The 22,398-nt window shown below is 38.5% G+C and overlaps 1 protein-coding gene across 5 annotated transcripts in view; it reads right to left on the bottom strand.

The window, feature by feature from the left end:
* Positions 1-22,398, bottom strand: part of ldb2a (LIM domain binding 2a) — a 113,794-nt gene that overhangs the window by 77,383 nt on the left and 14,013 nt on the right. For all 5 annotated transcript variants that reach the window (XM_085416269.1, XM_085416277.1, XM_085416244.1 and 2 more), the window contains exon 2: positions 9,890-9,992. In XM_085416269.1, the coding sequence (XP_085272395.1) occupies positions 9,890-9,992 (103 nt within the window). The remainder of the gene's footprint in view (positions 1-9,889; positions 9,993-22,398) is intronic.

Genomic DNA, 22,398 nt, shown 5'->3' with positions numbered 1-22,398 from the left:
CCCCCCACCATCGCCATCCCCGCACCACCACCACCTCCACCTCCTCCTTTCAAAACAACTGCCACCACAGAAGAATTGAGATCCCTTTAACTCTCCAACCAGCACATTCACGCACAAACATTTACCGTCGCTTGAACGGGGAAAACACACAAAAAGATACATAGTTTGTGTTTGTGCATGTGTTCATACAAGCATGAACACATGCACAAACAGAGGGAAAGGCCAACACTGGACAAATAAATGATTTATGTTATGTAATTATACACAAAGGACACAGTGCACACCAATGGCATTATAGTTTCTTGCAAGCTGAATATAAATTTGGCATTCCTGAAGACAAGATAGAGTCTGGCTTCTGAACTGGGGGTCTTGATGCATTAATGCAAACACATGTTACATTGTAGCATTCAGTTTTTTATGACTATACATTGTGTAAGCGGTTATTTGTACTGATGAAACTACAGAGAATTTTCATGCAGCTCGGCAGCTCGATGCAGCTGTTACCCTCTTTCACTATTTTCATTTGACGGCACATTTACTCTATGGTTCAGTCCATCCTGTTTCCAGCAGTCGCTGGCAGGCAGCTGTTTTTACCTAACAAGTTCTCATAAACCCACTGTATTCTACTTGGCTGGTAGCAAACAAAAGACAGGCAAAGTCAGTAATAACTTGCTTAACATAGTGGAGCTTTTAGTGGTTAAACAGCATTTTTTTTTACTTTTCTTTCGATGAAAAACACCCTGGAGGGTTTTTTTGGGGGGTTGTTTGTTTTAAATAAAAACCTTATAAATTATAAACCTTATAAAAACCTTATTTTTGTTTAATGGTTTCAAAATTTACATCTGTTGCTAAAGTTGTATAGCTTTGAGCTAAAATGCTTTGTAAATGCTTCATTTAAAAGTAGCTACATACAGGGAAATGGTCATTACTGCTGAGTAAACCTGTGGTACATTATGAAGTTTTCTGAGGACAAGACAAAAATGAAACTCTTATTTCACTGTATAAAACAAATGTTTTATTGTATGTTTAAGTCAGACATTTTTACCAATACAATAACACTGGCCTTATATGGCTAAAAACACTCATTATGGTCTTGTTGCCAAATGCAAGACTGGTCCAAGAAAAGATCTGATCATTATCACATTTCCAACCGTACGCAATCTGGTTATTGATTAAACGTTTGCCACTTTTAATTCATAGCACCAAGTGAGCTCCTTGTTAAGCTTACTTCACGGCAGAGGCAAGAGTATTAAAACAGTTTCCCCGTGTTTTCTTCCTCCTCATTATGTCCTCATGCTTGCTTAAAGATTATTAGCTGTGGTCATTTTATCGCTGCAATTATTGCGTGCTGCAATGCAAGAATAACTAGATGAATTGTAAATGCGTTGTGAATCACTTTTGCAGTTTGCCTTGAACCAACCCACTAAACATGCAGACTTTTCCCTCTCTTGTTTGAACTACTTCTAAAATGAGCCTTGCTCTTTGATTGCATCATGGAGTGCAGCTTTCATCAGATGCCTCATAGATTGCAGAGCCAGACAAGGTACTGGGGCGAATGTTAAGGCCACAGCAATTGAGAGTATAATTAGATAGAGGTTCTGAATATTCGGTGTACTGTAGAAAACAGTAATTGGCCTGCACCGGTTGAGAATTGTTTTACACACATACAAGGGTGCACAAATGTGCACCAAAACGCTCAGTCCAAAGATAAAATACGACGCCAAGAAGAACATATTAAAAATATTAACTTATATCAAAAGCAATATGCTGTCATGGCAATACAAGATGTTGTTAAGTTTTATGTCCAAACTATAAACTATAATGGCATATCCGAGGCTGCGAATTCTCACTCCTCACATTTAGTGCTCTTCAGATCTTTGCAAGAACAAGGCGAGGGAAGAAATAATGCAATCTGTCTGGATAAGCTGCTTATGTTGTCGTCTGTCATGCTTATTGTTCCTGATACATGTAGATCACAATTAGAAGCAACAGACAATCCTGTTTGCTTTTCGTTAATGACACAAAGTGGGGAATAATTTTTAAGAAAACAGCCACATATTGTGACTTTAAATTCTCCACCATTTCACCAGCAAGCAAACCATTAGTTTAAGGTTTTCTAGGTCAGTCTCTAGATATGGTTTGGTTAAGAAACTACTAGTTAAATCTGGGAATTGACCAGCCAACCAGCTGGTTAAATGAACATTCATTGACTTGCAGCTGATTTAACCTGTTGATCTGCTGCTGATGCTACCACGCTGGATCCTATTTTTTCTTTTTTCTCTTTTTTTGGTTACAGCTTGGAAAAAAGTGGGGGATTGCTGAAAAAGCTTGCGAACCACTGCTCAAAAGTGTCAAAAAATACTCAAAAACGCATCTTCAAATTGCTTGCTTGAATTGCTGACTGTTGTTAGTAATAAAGGCATTCGATTTACAATGAAATCCAACGGGGGGAAAAAACAAATCCTCAAAACACTTCAGTGAAAACCCAATCAAAGAGCAGCAATGGCAATGGACAGCACCATAAAAGTGTAAAAAAATCTATAAGAGATATATTAGCAGGCAAAATAACTCTGGATGTTCTATACTGTTTAAATAACACATGCCTAACACAGACTGAGGCTACTTTTTCCTTTAATGATAGAACCAGTCGAAGATGGTTTGTGACCTTTTAAGCAGAAATGTGGAGAAAACTGTGCCCTTCACAAGTTCGTACAGCCAAAGGTAAAAACTGTAAATGTTTGGAATTTTTGGATCATGGTTTCAACTGCCGATTACTTTTTTGTTTTTATTATTAATCCATAAAATATGTCTATATTTCTGCTTTGTCCTATCAGCAGTCCCAAACCACCCAAAATGTATATTTTTACAAAGATAATTAACAGAAAAGTAAATTAAGAAGCAGGGAGGTGCAAATGTTTATTTTTTATTTTTATTTTTTTTATAATAAATGACTAATTAATTACCAAACTGACAAAGTTGAAGATCAATTTTCTTTAGATTGAGTACTTAATCAATAACTAATTGTTTCAATTCCAGTTAAAGGTCAGAACTGATTTTGGAGCATCGCATAGAGCAGAGAGGGCTCAAGGAGGATACAAATCTATTACCGTTTGTCCTCCAACAATTAACACGCAAGCACATCCAATATGAGCCATTTCCTCTGAGAAGCCACAATGAACACCAGCTGGAGACGAGTTACAAAACACCTGAACGCAGGTCCATGCAATAATAAAAAACAGATTAGGTAAATTAGCTTTTCTAATTTTTCCTCCGCTGAACGTTATGAAATTAGAGCACCCCAGAATGGAGTGAAATGATTGTTTCCTTGTAATTATCGCATAAGCTATTGCATGACTCAAACAAATATGATTCCATTTCAACGAGGACGGGAGTTTTTGTGTTTATACCTCCATACGTTACGCAGAAAATGAAAAATAAACATATTGGGACTGTTTTAATGGAATAATACATAAACAGTTTAATGAACGTCATCTCAAACATAAGCATGTGTGCTTTACAAGCAGAAGCTGTTTAATAAAACACAAATGTCAAGACTTGTCCTTTTCATTTGCTTAACATGTTTAATCTTTATAGGTCCATATATTCTCGTTTCATTGTATAAATGTCATGAGGGGAAAAAAGATAAGATCTCTAGCCTTATGATTTAAATCTATCAAAGATAATGCTAAGAACTTAGCTTAAAAACATTTTGTTCTACTCAGAATATTTCTGTCAGAGGAGATGCTGTTCCACTGTGCTAAATGTTATAACCTTTTGTGTCTCTCTCACTCTTGCAACATGTATGCATGGCCCCTTTAACCACCGCTAACCGTTCTCCACTTCCTACACACTCGCATCTCCACTGGTCAGTGTTGTTCTGACCTGCATGACAATAACACCATATATCAGCGCTTTCTCACATTGCTGGAAGCTGGGAGAGGATTTCAGAGTAAGGCCACATCGGGGGTCACATTTACATTTTATATGTTAGGCAGTTAGCTGACGCGCTTGTGCTGAATGACTAACAATGAGCCCAACAGCACGTTGAGCTTCAATTTCTGAGATGCCAACAGTACAATCTAAAAGCAAAAGGATGGAGGATGTAGCTGTACTGGCAGCTGAAAGATAATGGCACCGGTTCAGAGACACAGAAAGTCGGCAGCACAAAGTTAGAGCGACAGTAGTGGCACTGTAAGTTTTTCAGGCAGTAGACTGAGGTTAATGTGCCATTGGGTCTTTTTTTTCACTTGCAGATGTGTTTGATTTTCACTTGGTTTCATTTTAACCCACTTTCACAGGTTTTGGCACCAAAATCTACTTGGTTACAGTAAGGAAATGATTGTGGTTTTTGGGTTAAATATGATCCTTCATAGTAGTAATCCCTTGCACTGAAAACAGACAAGGTGGGAGTACGATCTCAATCATGCCAAAACCTGGTGCATCAAGCTACAGACACCAAAGAACACTTTGCATATAAACGAGCCACGCCGGCAGCTTTGACAAAATGGGTGAGTCACCCAGCCAAGCAATATCAGTCACTGGTTCCCAGTGTCTGAAACAGCCCATTGAAGGTTTCATGAAAAGAAGTAGGTGGCATAAACTGACCTTATTTTAGACCTGATTTTTGTGTGGGCCATTTAAAGTTCCTCTTTTAATGGCTACCTAATTTTGTTTTCACTTGAATGTTTGGTTAGATTTAAGCATCAAAACTACTTGGTTTGTGTCAAGAAAATATCACAGTTTAGGTTAAAATATAGCTTTTCACAAAATTGAATGCAAATGGCGATCTGGTGAGAAAAGTGTAAGTCAGCTGCAAAGAAAAATCTAGGACAGCAGCTTAATGAAAAAAAACAAGGGTGCTTTAAGTACGAAACAGACAGCTAGCTTAAAGTTTAGCTAGCCAAAAGCTGTACAGAGACATCAATATGCACAAAAAATTGCAAATTTGTAGACGTTTTTGGTAATGCAAAAAGGAAACAGTGTAGCTTTTAAACAGCAGTCATTATATAAAGTAACAAGTTACTGCAGTTTTCAAGTTATCCAACAGGAACTTCTCCCTAAACAAATATTTAAGTTGCCTTAAGCAAGGCACTTCCGTCCTCCTACCTGCTGAGTCATTGTAAGCAGTTCAAGAGCTGTTGCTAAAAATAACTACAGTACTGAGCAGTGGACAAAATAGCTAACTGGAATATATATGACTACAAGTATTGCTATATGATGCATTATGCTGTGTTTTTATGTATACAATGCATAGGTGCCAGTGCAAAGCTGAGCGAGACAGCCACATCTCTTTCAGATTCATTGTTATTCTTTAGAATCGGATCTGTTGCTTGGTACGTGTAAGGTTGGTGGATTGTTCCTCGATGATGTATTTCGCTGTGTGTAACTTAGAGCACCTGAATGTGAATCGAGGAAGGCTTGAAACGGACGGTGAGTCATCATCGCCATGGTGTTAAGCCTCCCGTTCCCGGGGGAACAAGGTTACCGTCTCTACACCAATGGGGATTTTTATTTTTACATTTGAAAAGCAAACCAGGGCCCAGCTCACAACAATCCTCCATTGCCCGTCTCTCCTCTCCCCTCCTCCTCTTCCATAACTAAGCTGCATCACACACACAAACCCAGCAGACGCTACACACACATCGCCTCATTTTAGAGCACCACGTCCTTATCTATGTCTGTGTGATATTCAATATGTTTCAGATATCAAAATACAAACCTATGCAGATGAGATGGAGGGGACAATATCACAAACTCAGTAAAAGCCTGTGCTCTGTCATTTGCTGCAGAAAACCACATACTACAGCAGCGGTCTATTTTCAGGAGTTGAAAGCGTACAATACAATACCAACTATTTAGAAACCCAAAGCCCTGCAAACCTTAAAGGAGCAGTTGGGGAATGCACTAACTGGCCTTCTTTACAAAAAAGGAGATGGCTGATATCACACTCCTGTCTTTATTGTCTGTGCTGGAGTTTAAACTTGCTTGTACAACCCAAGGTAAAAAAATATTTCCATTAGAAATCAACCCTCTCATCAAATTTTCAGTCACCAGATTAATTAAAATGTTTAAAAAATGGCCCAAAATTGTCAAAAGTGCTATTTATAACTTCTCACTAACAGGGTCCTTATTCGTTGAGTTCTGCCTTCATGAAAAGTCAAAAATATTCATATTTTCTTCTCAAAGGATTACTCACATTATTTTTTAAATCTTTAATTATCAAAATAGTGAGATAGTGATGACCTGAGATTTCCTTTTTGTTGATCAACTAATCACTGCAGCTCTTTCTGTATCTCTGGATGAATAACTACAGAAGGGATGCTACCGAGATATTCTTGGCACTGACTTACAAAAAAGAAATGAAAAACAGGGGGAAGCAGCAAGGCTGGCTCTCTCTTAAGTTATGAAATATTCCTCCTAGCACCTCTACAGCTCAGTCTTTAGCCATTTTCTTTTAACTGATTTGCTAAACTACTTCTTGAGAAACAGTTTTAACCAACCATAACTTCTATGCGGCACCTCCACTAGCTGGCAATTTGTTCATTCTAATAGCCGCTCCTAAAATGGCAATTTCTTCATTTCGTTTTGTGTGTGGATTAAACAAACTAGATTCAACATGTTGCTAACTTTGCTTTAGAGTCAATCTACCTGTTCCATATTAGATAATACCCTCTGGCCTCCATCTTCATACTAAACGCCCATGAGATTGGTATTGCTCTTTCTATCTACCTCTCAGTGCGAACGTGTATGTCTGCATTTGTTAAACTCTTCTTTGAAACCTGATTGATTTCCCTTACAGGAATAATATGTAATCAACTCAATGAGCAGCCTACAGCATGCAAACAGCTCTAAGAGTATAAGGCATCAAAGTGGTGCCAAAGGTGTTTTTTTCTCTGTGTTAATTCATAAGTTTTCTTTAAAAGATGTCCTCAGTGTTCTTTTAATAAAGAAACAAGGGATTCTCCTTGATATTCTGAGGACAGTTGTAATTATGTTTTCAAGAAATCCTGTTTTATTCTGGTATAGTGGTTGACTACATGCATAGCAACACCTACTGGCTTCCAGCAGCCATGGCTTCAGAGAAGAAGCAAATCAGAGGGGTAATTTGTCAAATTAACAACCTACTGTGTTTCTATTTAGGCCAAACCTTTAGTTTAAGCTCACTGTCAGTAAGGTAAAAAAAAAAAACTGTAATTTAAACTCCACGACTGGATATTTTTTTTAATCTACTTATGTTTTTTCCCCCTTAAGCACCAAGTATTTTCCAGAGAGATGTGTGTCCACCGAAACCTTGAAGTGCACAAAATACTGGTCCTCTAACACTGCAGTAAATGAACAAGACATTTTCTATCTGAAGACCAATATGACTCCTTTAACTTCTCAAACCTATTGGAAGTAAAGCAGACATGGTATCATTTTCTTCTGCATCCTTCTAGGTAAAAAGTACCAAGCTGTCACAAAGCCCCACGACTATGATCTTATACAAAAGCAGCTGTTTTGTGTCTTCACAAGACAGACATGACCATTATTTGTCTATTTTCGAGACTGCGGTTTATGCTTGCATCTTTATTTAAAAAGTGCAACCCACAACGCAAGCCTGTGATGAAAGTTTCAGAAAGAGGTTACCAGTAGTTACATGTGATGTTGCACCAATGTTCGGCAATCACATGGAGAGAAAAACCTATTGTTAGAAGAAGAAGAGATACCAATTTTCTTGCTGTCAGTGCCTCGGTGTAGCCGAATGCAGAAATGGTTGACTCAGTGGTTACAAAGCTTTACTGGAAATGTCTGACTCGCTAACTGAAGAAGTTCACACATTTTTTTCCCCTAAGAGCTGTTATGAAGGCATTTTGGGAAATTCAGGAAATCAATAACTTAACTGAAAGAAGATGTAGTAGGTTAAAGCAAAGTGGAAGTAGTCTACAACTTTTTTTCCCATTTGAGCACAAAGTCAGTCCCAGAAATGATGAACAATGTCTGAGTATGTGTCTGAGTATGTGTAGGTGGAAGTTTTCAATAAAAAAAAAGAAGAAAAAAAAAAAAAAGAAATGGCAAGTTGTGTTGCTCAGCCACTTACAAACATGCCTTGAGTCTTACTGTGCCACCAACATCCCCATAAGAGGACACAGAGTGGTGGTTTAAGACCCTTGAAAACAGGTTGTTTTAAGAGAATGCCCCTTATGAATTTAATGGTTTTGAACATACAGCAAGATAGTTACAGATGTAGATATCTAAAGAGGAAGCCAGTAATAAATAGGCTTATATACGCATTCTTTCTTATAGCCAGTAGGGGGTGACTCTTGCTGATCTTTATAGTCTGATCCTATAAAGATTTACAACAAACTGCCCCACTTCTCATTTGTGTAAATATCTCAATAAACACTTTGCTGATGAGTTATAGGTCTTAATCACTAGGTTTGAGTATATAGAATCTTTAGCTCTTTAATTACACTCCCATTTAAGCTCAACATAAACAATAAATCAGGGTAGCCATTCCCAAACTTCACAATGTAAAGGTCCATTTTGAACTCTTCCTGAAAATATTTTGTGGTCCTACTTAATTACATCATTAATCAAGACACAAAACTATTTGGTGTTCTGGACCCACACTTGAAAAATTCCAGCAATACATATAAACTTAGGCTTCTTCAGCAGCACGTGTTAGCCACCATAATTGCGAATAACACATTTCATGTGACTTTTTAAAAAATATATTTTTAATATTTTTTTTACTTTAAACATTTTATTGTGATTTCAATTAGATGTTACTGCAGTGCCGTCAAGGACCACTAGAGGGCTGTGGTCTGCATTTTTGGCATCATTGTTTTAGGGCAGCGGTCCCCAACCTTTTTTGCGCCACGGACCGGTTTAATGTCAAACAAAATTTTCACAGACCAGCCTTTAAGGTGTCGCAGATAAATACAACAAATAAAATGATACTACCAAGACAAAAACTGTGGTATTTTGTAAATATAATAACAAACACAAATTCACTGTGTAATTGTGTAACTTTATTAGCAGCGTCCTCCTGAAATGCGCCAAAAACATTGAGAGTAACGTCCTCCTCTCTGCCCCTTAATGTGCTCTGGTCGCTATGGTAACGCTTAAATATTTCTTTCAAAATAAGACACACCACTACAACACAGGAAAAGACCCAGGGAAACAGAGTTAACGATAAAAACCCTGAAAACCAGAAATTTCACACCCGAGCCTCAACTCGGGCCAATACCAAACGATTCACGGACCCATACCGGTCCGTGGCCCGGGGGTTGGGGACCATTGTTTTAGGGCATGACTATGTTGTGACTGCCCACCTTACTGTATAACCAAGGACTAACCTTGGTTTCTTATTCAGATCCACTCCTCAGTTGTGATGTCCAATTTAAAAAAAAAAAATCCACAGCGCCAACATGGTTATGAAAAAAAAAAAGTTCAACTTCAAAACAAAATTTCACAAAATCACTGATGATGGGCGATGTCACAGTAGCTAAGCCATACATTGAGTTTATGGGTTTTCCCAAAGAACACTGCGTATTATTTCTTTTATTCCATGAACATTGTATTTATATCCAGATTTCTAGTCTGAAAATGTGATAAAAATTATGATTTTTAGTACCTTAAATGTCATTTTAGCATAATAGACTACAGTGTTGCTCAGAGAGTAGTGAGTGACTTCAGAAAAGGCTGTTCACTTAAAAATGACCTAACAAGTTAAAAAAAAAAACCCAATGTGCAGACAGAACTGTCACAAATAAATGCTTTTTACTTAAAATACAACATAATTAAAATATTCAGTTGGCACCTACTAATTGAGGTATGTGGATAATCAGTGGTTATTAACAAAGGAGTTTTTGAATAGAAGAAATGAGATGATTATGTGTGTTCTTACTGTATCTCTTTGGTCCATCTTCGAGGCAGAAGGAAAGCGTGAGAGTGGCATCCTCTTCAAAAAACTCTGTCGCAAAGGCATCCCACCACAAACTGTCGCTTTCCTGAATAAACAAAGTCAAAGGTCATAAAGACAGGTATACCACTTCCTGCCCATTTGAAAATACTGTTTAACAGTTTTTAACAACAGCCACAGATTTAAGGTCATCACCACCTGATGTACTGTGTGAAATCTTGTGTTTTCAATGGCCCACGTGTTGCTTCAGTTGGGTATGAAATTCTTCATTTTCTTCTACTATTTAATAACCCAGTGAATTTCCTTTATCCCGGTTGTTGTGCTTGTGCTATTGCATTTTTTTACATAAATTCAATATTGATTTATTCTGATAAGACAAAGATATTGTGACAATGCGGGCTTTTCCATGAGACAAGATAAACACGAATCTAGTTTGTTTTTTATCACATGTGAATTCATGAGAGTTCCCCTTACTGTATTCATTCAAATGAAACTCAGAAGCTTTATGAAAGTTTACAGTTTGGGCTGTAAAATGGTTTAAATACAACACATTACAGTGTGGATCAAGAATGGAAAAGTTAAAAATATGGGAATAAAATAGAAGTCAGGAATGCTTCTTTACCAAAACAAAAGACAATTCTAAAAGATGAGATGTGATGGCCTGAGAATTTAACACAAGTTGATGTGAAGCCAAAATATGGTAACACTCTTTGCTTTTCTTAAGCAAGCACTTTGGGAGAGCCCTGCCTGAGGCTTCTCCAAGTCTGAATTACAAGCTGAAGTGTAACAGCTTTAAGATCAACTTCTCTTTTCAACTTTCACAGCAGGTCACGATAAGTTGGCCATAAGAACACTGCTGACAATATTAATATATTAGGTGGATATTTTAAATTACTCTTTTAAATATATGAATAAACAAACGTAAGTGATTTACTTAAAACAGTTAACCTCTTAGTATTAAGTAACAGTAACAGTAATGGATACAGTAGCAGCAGGCCAACAATCATAATAACAGTATCACTAGTAATTACAATCACATAATGATTGTTTAAAAAAGTACTATTAGTAGTAGCTTAAGCAGTGATGCTTTTTTAAAAAAAGCATTAATATTAATATACTAATAGAAGCATTGAAAGGTGCAAATGGAGTTTGCAAAGTCAATATTTTGTATGACTACCTATATTTGTCAACACAACCTTAATTCGCTTTGGCAGGTTTTCTTGTATTCCTTAGGGACAGTTTTCCAGGCTTCTTGAGCATCCCAAGGCTTTTCTTTGGATGCCAGATGCCTTTAGTTAAATGGTCTGGATTTGTATAGCGCTTTACTTGGTCCTAAGGACCCCTATACTATACACAATCATTCACACACTGGTGAGTGCAAGCTTCAGTGTAGCCACAGCCGCCCTGGGGTGCACTGACAGAGGCGAGGTTGCCGGACACTGGCACCACCAGGCCCTCTGACCACCACCAGTAGGCAACGGGTAAAGTGTCTTGCCCAAGGATACAACGGCAGAGACTATCGGAGCCGGGGCTCGAACCGGCAACCTTCCGATTCCAAGACGAACGCCCAACTCTTGAGCCACGATCGCCCCATAGTTCTATTCCCTATTGACTGCTTCAATAATGTTGAGGGCCAGGTTCTGGGAAGGCCAATCCATGACTGATAGTGTTCCATTTTATAGTTTTAATCAGGTATGTTTTTACTGCACCTGCAGTGTGTTTGGAATCATTGTCATATTGAAAAACGAAGCCAGTGCCAGTCAAACGCTTTCTAAATCATATTCAAAATCTTCTCTGTGTTTATAGTTCCATCAGTCTTGACCCCCAACACCGCTGGCGGAAACCATGATAAAGCCTCCAACGTGTTAGACACTCCATGTTGTACATACTGACGACAATTAGACACAAAAAATTTCACATTTGAATTCATCGCTCCCTAGGATCTGTTCCCACCGATTTTCAGTACAGTTCTTGTGAAATTTGGCATACCTCAGGCTTTTCTCCCCGTTTCCTTTCTTAGCAATTCTTGCTTGCCAGCCACCCTTGTTTGGTGCATTTTTTAAGAAATTGGAACAAAATTAATATAAAAATTAATATAAAATATATTAAAACCTTGGAAGGACCTTCAGAAAGTCTGGAGAGCTATTGCTCAAGACCACGTTAAAAAAATACAATAAAGTCAGGCTCCTTGGAAGCAAAATATAAAAGACTTATGCTTAGTAGTGTACTTGTATTAGAATTAGAATAACTATTAGTGTTAGTATTAATATTACAATCATTAGTAACAGCAGTAGTGTTATCCATTTCTGTTGTAACTGCAATAGAATTTATTTTTCCCACAGTGAATCTGTGAAGAAACACAATCATGCAAATCTCTTTGCCCTGAAATTACTCCTCTAACAGCCATTTGCCCTCTTCCCCCTCCTAACAAAAAGCCCTGATAATGTCGGCGGGGCATCCTCCACTCCTGTCCCCCTCCCTCTTCCACATACCGACGTCCAATTGATGCTAATTTCCCCTGACACGTTATGACAGATCACCACGTTTCATTCTGCGCCGGGCTGAGGGATGGCAAGCACTTCCCAGATGTTGACAATTAGCGTTGTCACCATCGAGCAGTGTCAAGCCCAATAAGAGGTGACTGGAGCGCCCCACAGGTCAGCGCTGCTCATACGCAGTGTATCTGATGCAAAGAGAGAGACATGTGGTGTGGAGGACCTGAAGCTAACCCTCATGCAGCAGGTCAATCAATAGGTGATCATGAGTTTGTGGGGAGGTCTTTTGGATGGCCAACCAATCAGCTGAGCTGGCTACAGGCTGAACTGAGACTACACAATAAAATACTTTCAGTGGAGTGGAGTACTAACACTTATGAGCCATGCATTTCGGAACACTAAGACTTACCACTTATCAAAGGTTAAGAAAAGCTGAACTCTTAATATAATAAAAATATTTTTTAATAAATTATTGCAAAACTACACCCCAGTGAACCTGATTTATACACAAAAAAAGACCTAACATTACTGTAATAATTAAATCTTCTTTGTATGCTATCATATGCTTTTTCTAGACCCACTAAGACACAGTGCAACTCATCCTGACCTTCTCTATACTTCTCCATCAACACTCTCAAAGCAAAAATCGCATCTGTGGTGCTCTTTCTCTGCATGAAGCCAAGCTGCTCGCTGATCGTCACCTCTCTCCTTAACGTAACTTCAACAACTCTTTCCCATATCTTTATCAACTTTATCCCTCCATTTCTCAGAGTCCTCTCAGTCTCTTAGATTGTGTTAAACAATCCACTGCTCTTACTCCTGGACATCTTCATACCTCCACCTGGACCAACCGCCTTTCCCCTCTTCACCTTCTTCTATAATTCAACAGTTTTTCAAGGAGAAGCCTCCACTTTTGTTCAAATAACAACATCACTAACAGATATTGGTGGAAACACTGATAAAATATAATTAATCCTTTATGGTCTTAAACCATCTAAAATTTGTTCCATTAAGAGTAAATTAACAATCCCAGTTTCTCAGCATCCACTTAAACGCAAAAATCAGGCACCAGGTGACACGTAAAAGAAAACTGAATTTACAGTAATCCTGTAAGGCTTTCCACATTCTTCTGGAATATTTACTCCCTAGACAATTTTTATGTGCTGAATCAACAGGCATGCCTTACTTTTCATGTCATGTTGTGTGTGTTTAACTTGGGAATGTTATCTTTAATTCCATAAATAGTATCTGCTTGCCTTAATAAAATGTCTATTACTTTGATTTATTAACCCTATTAATAAATCAAGTGAGCTTGAAGTTAACGATCTAGCTAACACCACCACATCCAACCACTTCTTTACTGAGAATACGTTAGAGAATGAGAGGCCAAGTCCTGGACCTCCTTTTCCCTTCAGACTCTTACTATCTTACTTTCATATATTTTCAGAGGTATAGAAAGACCCACTGCTGCAGAATAAATATCTGCCCCTGTTGGGGGCATCATAATGTTTCAGAGTAACATCATAACCACAAATAAAAGTCCTCTACTTTTGTCATGCATTTATTGGGGGCATACCTACTACTGCTTATTCCCCAAAATCTAAATCTATGCAAGTCCCAAATGTCTTTCTTTACACTGAAAAGCTGGAGGCTGCAAATATTTTGCCTTTTTTTTAAATAATTAGAAAAAAGTTAATTGAATTATTTTAAAAATGAAAGGAACATTTTAATGTAAGTTTTACAAGGACCTCTCAACATTGATACAAATGTACTAAATGTTAGTGCTGCAGGTTTCATTAAAAACTGCACCAGCTGTGCCAGAACCATCAACTTTGACAGGAAACCATTGACTTGTAATTACAGCTCTCCCATTGGGTCAATCAGAGTAATTGTTTACACTCGGCCAGTGCTAAAATACATCAGTCACTTTCAACGTAAAACTGTAAGACAAAGTGATATATGAATAAAGTCCATGATTTTTCCTGAGTGTATCACTGGGATAGAATGTGTTGCATGGAAGCTAATGTGTGTATTTTACATTGGCGAGAATGAGCAGACAACACTGAGTCTTCTCTTTCAAAAAAAAAAAGAAGCCTTTGCTTGAACTGGAAGATATGGTGGTCAAACACGCACCGCTGACTAGCCACTGGGAATGAAGTGCATGAGCTGTCGTGTGCATCTGTGCGTGTGTCTGCCTGACTGTGTCATACTGTGCGAATCAGCAGGTGTGAACAGCCGGCATGTTTGTGGTGTCATGTGAATACATCTATTTCAGAGGGCCAGACGGAGAAGAGTGACACACACCAGGCAGAAAAAGACAAAGAGAGAAGGAGACCGCCTTTCGTGCTACTCAGCATTCAGATTGAGTTCAACCCATAATCCAGTATCATGAGGGGGCGGGCACTCCTGGGATTGACAGTCAAGTGAAGGGTGAACAATATGCTCACTCTCAACACTTGCTCACCACTTCTCAAAGATCCTGCTCTGCACATTCATTTTTTACACTTTTACAAAAAAATTAAAAAAAATGATAATGTTATTCAGAGAACAAGCTGCCATTGTGGCAGATTTACAGCAGCTATATGTAGTATTAAAGCATAATGATGCATTCACTTTTGTTTTATCCGAGTTAAAATAGAGTGCACTATTTTAGTTCAGGTTTAGTTTTGTAATTTACTGGGCAAAAACTCGACTAAATTTAGTTCAGTTTAATGGTATTTAGGCACTTTAGTATTGAGAGAGTTCCCCCAACAATCACACAGTCCCCTATGAACAACCACTTGGCAAAAGCAGGGAGGAAAAACTCACTTTTATTGGGAAGAGCCCCCTGCCCCTTTGTGGGCAAAAAAACCCATCCTAAAACTACAGTACACGCTTATGAAACTAACTAAAACAAACTGTAAAAAAGCAACATAAGGGTGCATATGTGTTTTGACACTGAATTAACAGCCTCCATATATCCCTATATCTTACTATAACAAGGTGTAACAGGTCTGTCTGTGTCTTTGTGTGTTTATTTGTTTCTCTGTCCACAAACTCCTCCTAGACCATTAGGTGTTGAGCAACCAAACTTTGTTTACAGGTACATGTAAGGCCCCTGAACATCCTTAACTACACTCAACAAAAATATAAACGCAACACCTTTGTTACTGCTCCCATTCCCCATGGGATGGACGTAGAGACCTAAAATTCATTCCAGATACACAATATAACCATCCCTCCCAAACAGTGGTCACAAATCAGTCCAAATGTGTGGTAGTGGGCACATCTGCTATATTGAGATAATCCATCCCACCTCACAGGTGTGCCACATCAGGATGCTGATCTGACATCACGAGTAGTGCACAGGTGTACCTCAGACTGCCCACAACAAAAGGCCACCCTGGAATGTGCAGTTTTGTCTCACAGCAAAATGCCACAGATGCCACAAGCAATGAGGGAGTGTGCAATTGGCATGCTGACAGCAGGAATGTCAACCAGATCTGTCGCCCGTGCATTGAATGTTCATTTCTCAACCATAAGCCGTCTCCACAGGCGTTTCAGAGAATATGGCAGCACATCCAACCGGCCTCACAACCGCAGACCTCGTGTAACCACACCAGCCCAGGACCTCCACATCCAGCAGGTTCACCTCCAAGATCGTCTGAGACCAGCCACCCAGACAGCTGCTGGAACAATTGGCTTGCACAACCAAACAATTTCTGCACAAACTGTCAGAAACCGTCTCAGGGACGCTCAACTGCATGCCCGTCGTCCTCATCGGGGTCTTGACCTGACTCCAGCTCGTCGCCGTAACAGACTTGTGTGGGCAAATGCTCACATTTGATGGCGTCTGGCACGTTGGAGAGGTGTGCGCTTCACAAATGAATCATGGTTCACATTGTTCAGGGCAGATGGCAGCTGAGAATGTCCCAGTTCTTGCATGGCCAGCATACTCACCGGACATGTCACCCATTGAGCATGTTCGGGATGTGCTTGACCGGCGTATACGACACCGTGTACCAGTTCCCACGAATATCCAACAACCTCGCACAGCCATTGAAGTGGAGTGGACCAACATTCCACAGGCCACAATTGACAATCTGATAGACTCCATGCGACGGTGTGTTGCACTGCATGAGGCAAATGGTGGTCACACCAGATACTGACCGGTTCTGGGTCCCCAGACCCCCAATAGCGCAAAAAACTGCACATTCCAGGGTGGCCTTTTGTTGTGGGCAGTCTGAGGTACACCTGTGCACTACTCATAATGTCAGATCAGCATCCTGATGTGGCACACCTGTGAGGTGGGATGGATTATCTCAATATAGCAGATGTGCCCACTACCACACATTTGGACTGATTTGTGACCACTGTTTGGGAGGGATGGTTATATTGTGTATCTGGAATGAATTTTAGGTCTCTACGTCCATCCCATGGGGAATGGGAGCAGTAACAAAGGTGTTGCGTTTATATTTTTGTTGAGTGTATATCATATATCATGATGTCATTTTATTGCATAGCAATCTCCTAGCAACAAGGTAAAATTGATGATTCTTTTAGCATTCATGCACATATAATAACTTATAAAAGCATTGCATCCTTGTTTTTTCACAACTGTAACGTTACTTTATATCCACTAAAGTTGAATTATGCAAGATATATTATGATGCCCTCATGTTGCCTTGCACCAACCTAGCAACAGGCTAAAATTACCTGTTTTTAGCCTTTATGTATCTAAAACACCTTATGAAAGCCTCCTATAAATGTCTAGCAATGGTTTACATTTTTATGTATATATGTATTTTATGTATATAGTTTCTAGTTTATAAAATCTTAGACAGCCCAGTGATTCTTTTCTGGAGCTGTAAGCCATGAGCTCAAGGACTATACTGTACACTGTTTTTAAGAACTTAGCTTAAAGACATGCTAGATATGAGAAGCTCTAGTAAAATACCATAAAAGCAAAATTAAAGTTTTTAATCGCTCAGTATATATTCAAAAAATAAAGGACACATAACTGCAGCATTTTAAAAAGATGGCAGTCTCATTCATTGCAATTCCGAGACACAGGGTTGTTTAGATATCACTTGAAATTAAATAGCAGCACAACTAAGGGATGCTTCGGGGGCAACTTGATTCTCTTATCCTGTTCTATGTTCTGTTCTATTCTGTCAGTTTAGCAATATTTAAATAGTGAAACAAATGTGAGTGATATATAGCTCAATTTCTTAGAAACAATATTAATAAACAGAACAGAATTTATGTAAACATTATCAAATCGATAATCTCTTTTTATGTGTGGAAGGCAGCAGGAAGTTATATTTAAGAGTGACAAAAAAAAAAAAAAAACCAAAGAGGTCTGTGTTCATCATAATAAAGGAAATGTCAACCAGTGCAGTGGTGTGTCTCATGTATATTAAGGCACTGCTGCCTGAATGATGGTCTAACTCTTGCGATGGTTCACAAAAGCCTTAGTGATGAATAAAACACGATGCACGTGTAACTCAATGAGCATAAACTTACCATAATATCTGAGACTCAAAGATCTCACATCAGTCAGCAAGTCAGCGTTTAAGAAGCTGGGACCGTAAAATGTTTGGTGCTTTTACTTTGGAAATGATGAATTAATGGCTACCTATTCATTTTCTGTCACCTGACTTTTGAATTGCACTAAATGAAATCTTAAATAAATTTATATAATATAGCATAGTTTATTAAGAATGAAGGTAGCATAAATTAGCATTATGCTATGCAGCTACTTTAATAAATGTATATTTATCATCAAATGCAGAGCTGATTTTTTTTAAATAAAACTTAACGCTAAATAAAAATCCTTTATCCAAAATGAATAAAACCATAAAGAAATGTGTGATGTCACTCACCTGACAGGGAATACTGTTAACTCTTGATATTAGCCAAGCAAATATAGTAGGCCATGTTTTAAACATGCTATTCCATTTCATCCTGCTGTTTACCTGTGCATGTCAAAATAAAAACTTCAAGTACTGCTCATATTTCCTTAATAACTTGCTAGTAACGTACTTACAGAACCCACGAAGAGTTCATGTAATCAATGAACTTATCCAAAACACAGTTGGAACAAAACAGCAGAAAGAAAATTAATCAGCAGCTATCCTGATAATTCTGATCGTAATGTACGCTTTTTTTTTCCCATGCAAAACGTTTTAATATCAGCTTCTCAGATGTGAAGTTTTGTTACTTTTTTCTTTTAATAACTGTTCATTTGGGGAAGTTGGATTAATTGTTAAACAAAACAGTCTGACTAAATTCTGAATTTTAACTGAGTGAACAATCATCATTATTATTGTAAAAAAACAATCACCAGTTGCACTCCACCACAAAAACAAATCTGATAAATCACAGAACTATAACCGTAAAAATATAACAATATAACAAATAATACTATTTTAGTGGCAGGAGGTATGATAAGTTTTTTTATGCTTCTACACTTTAGCTAAATTAATATGGGTTTTTTTTTTGTATTTGTATTATAAGAGTTGGCATTTTTAGAAGGTAAATGTAGCAGTATCAATAACATTGCTTTCAGTGGCACTACAACAGTGTGCTGGTCTTACATTAGTATTACATCATTTGCACCATAAAGCAGATGTACGAAAACAACCAAAGTTGAATTGTAAGGACATTACAGTTGGTACTTTACAACATTTTAGCTATAAATACTTTGTAAATTCAGATTTTACACAAATATTTTGGACAGCTTCCAAAATACCGTGCACCATTAAACAAACCAGAAGTGTAAATTTTTTCTAAATGATCTCACCTTAAAACCAAATGCAGCATTAAAATAGAACTTACAAAGCATTGCATCAGTGCCTTCTACTGCCTGCAGAGTAATTTACTTAAGTACCTTTGGTACTGGAGTGTTGGAATGGAGTATTTTAAAGTCTTCTTTCACACCACTGTCAGTGGCACAGATGATCAAGCTTTAAGCCAAATTCAATGCTGATTTTGGGTCGCATTATGAAAAAATGGGGAACATCATACGCCTTACCCTTTAATTTCCACAAATTAATGTTTTCTAGTGGCAGACAATAAGCAGCATCGCATCTGAACAGACTCTGTTGAACTTTGAACTGTTGAACCACGGCTAAAAGAGGATTTTAATATAAAAGCATGATTCCCATTTTGACATAAACTGCCTGGATTTAGTGTTGGAGATAATTTTTCGAGTGTTGTCATCCTGAGGGCTCCCATCACTCTGTGTTAGAGACTCGATATTCATTAAGCCTCCTCTCACTGTTTTAATGAAGAGTGTTTCACTTAAGCTTCCCCTGTTTTACAGAACGTCTTTCTTAAAATCCCCCTTACACAGGTTTGCAAAGGAAGGTTAGTTCACTTCTCTTTCTGAGTTAAAACTGCAATTCACTCACAATGGCTTAAATTTTGCGTTTCACAATGGTGAACTCACTTTTACTTTTAATATTTTCAAACAATTCCCTTGCCATTCTGTTTTCAAGATTTCCCTCAAACTGAACCTTTTTAAAAAATAATATTTTCTGCTCTAACTCAATATAGTTCATTTTGGCAGTCGACTGATATTTGGCTCAGCCCTGCAACCACGCTAAAAAAAAAGAGCATTTATTTCACAAAGAGCAGAGTTGACAGCGGTGTGTCTATTGTCTTGTCTCCATTAGCTCTGCTCTGCCCAGCAGGGTTCAGCCATAGATGATATGGTTTAGCTTGTGTCTCTGTTGAAAAGCCTCCCACCCAGACAACAGAGGAATCTGAAAATAACAAGCATATTTCATGTGCATGACCAGCATTTAGTTTCGGAATTCACAACAATACAACCCATGGGACTTGGCAGTTTCATTGCTCTTCCCCAACTCACTTATTTTCTAAATTAAATACACTTTTAGTAGTGCTAGCTAATAAAGCTAAATGTAGCTCAAACTTTTCCATTATATCCATGAGAAGTTCTATTTAGACTCAGTAACCATTAATCCTCCAAACTGGAGCTTTTGAGCAGCTTTTGGCCAGTGCACTGCCAAATTGTGAAACGTGGCTGGCTAAGCTGTGGACCGTCCAGGTTTGGCTCGGATCTAAAGACAGAGGAGAAGTTGGACCGAAGCCAGGCAGGCTGGAGAACAGCTAAAGCCTGGCCAGTGGACACAAACCATATGAATCCTCTGGCTCAAGCAAAACCGTACACAGAGGAGCTTTTCAGTGTTGTACAGCAAGAAATGTCAGGAGCTTTTTTTTTTAGGCTGTGATTGGTAGCAGGTTATAAAATTGTAAATGACATATATTTACTATGAAAAAAGAAGCCCGCACTGTTCCGTCTTGTAATATCCTATCAGTCTTTTTTTTTTATTATCTCCACCAGTTTCTTTCATATCCACCTCCCTCTCACTGTCTGTCTTCTGTCTGATGCGGTTTGCTGACAGACGGCGTTCTGCCTTCATTATGCCCGTGGACTCTCTGACAAACCACGTGGCGTGACGATGTTTGTTGTCAAATGGTACAAATCAGGCCCACTCCGAGGGACCCGTGGTGAACTGACACGGATGCGGCCGTGACGGCCGTCAGCCGATAAGGCTCTATTGATTCAAACGGATCGCACCTCATCTGCGGGGGATTTATCAATGTGTCAATTGCCCACTAGCCAACCACAAATCACCAGCACGGGCCAGAACCTCGGGGATTTGTGGGATATCCAGAGGATTGGAGGGACAGCATAGGGAGGATCCTCAGTAAATAGCAACAGAGCTGTGGGTTAAGTGCTCGCATAAAGAAATGTCCATACAGGATTGATAGGCAGATGACACTAAGTTTTACTGTCTGTGGAAACACTCAACAATACGCCAAGTATGAGTATACAAAACACAAATAAACGAATATATTTAGAACATTTTTGTTTACCATAAAGTACATAGAGATTTACACACATGGCATGACCTCATTTTCTTTCCCTCTGTATCGTTCGGTCCTCACACCCTTAACATCTGTAAGTTTAACATGAACCATTCTCCCAGGAAGCTTTTGTTAGTCTCTATTTCTTCATTGTTGCTTCCAGCCTCTTGTGACAGAAAAGCCTCCAAGAGTGTAGGCGTGTCTGGGACCTGACCTTGGAGAATTGCCGATGTCTAAAACCCCATTCAACTCCTGAATACCACGTAGCGCAGCTGACTGGTGGGCCAAGAAAGTTTTGTTGTGAAAGACTCAAACAGCTTCAAGGTATCGAGGAGCATAACAACATAAAAGAAGCAAAAACTCACTGGGTGTCTGAGAATGATCTTTAGCAAGGTAGTGTTTGTTTTCATTGTACGGTGAAGGCCACTGACAAGTAACACATGTCAAAGTCTAATAAAAAATGCTTCTGGTGAATGATTGTCATTTTCACGAGTTCTGAGGCAATACCTTGACTGAAAATATCTATATAAATTTAGCTTCCTCCCGAAATGTCCATACTAGAATCCAACTAAGTGTTAATCTGGTAGATAATTTAATCACAAGGTTGATTGATCATCTAAGTTATTTAACAAGCATGCAAATATAAAACCTTTGCTGGAATAACTTGCAAAATATGAGGATTTCCTACTTCTAATCCCATTTAATTTAACTATAAACTGGAAATTTGGGGGGTTGGTCTGATGGACAAAAAAGGAACCTAATGATGCCGATACAGACTTGAATGTTTTGATGATTTCTATATTCTTTCATCAGCAAATCAAATAAACTGTAACCTAAATGCATTTCTACATTGAAAAAATCAGACTTCAAGAGCCTAAAGTGCAATAAAATTAAATATAAAATTTAATTTCCCGGTTTTGCAAATCATTGCCATTTGAACTGAAAGCGCAACAAAACCAAAGTCACAGCTTCCCCTGGAGCACAGGGCTGTATCTTTCAGGGAGTCCTCAGTGTGACGACGGAAAAACTCTCTTTTAGATTGCATAAACAACACCACTTTAATCATGTCAAGAGTGTCATCACACACCGATGTTTGATATCAATGCAGGCTTACCCTCCCGG

The sequence above is a fragment of the Rhamphochromis longiceps genome, linkage group LG2, assembly GCF_057381845.1.
Source record: "Rhamphochromis longiceps isolate RC_006_pf linkage group LG2, R_longiceps_female_GT1.1, whole genome shotgun sequence".
In the NCBI taxonomy this organism is placed as follows: Eukaryota; Metazoa; Chordata; class Actinopteri; order Cichliformes; family Cichlidae; genus Rhamphochromis; species Rhamphochromis longiceps.
This window is presented reverse-complemented; position numbering and strand designations above follow the sequence as displayed.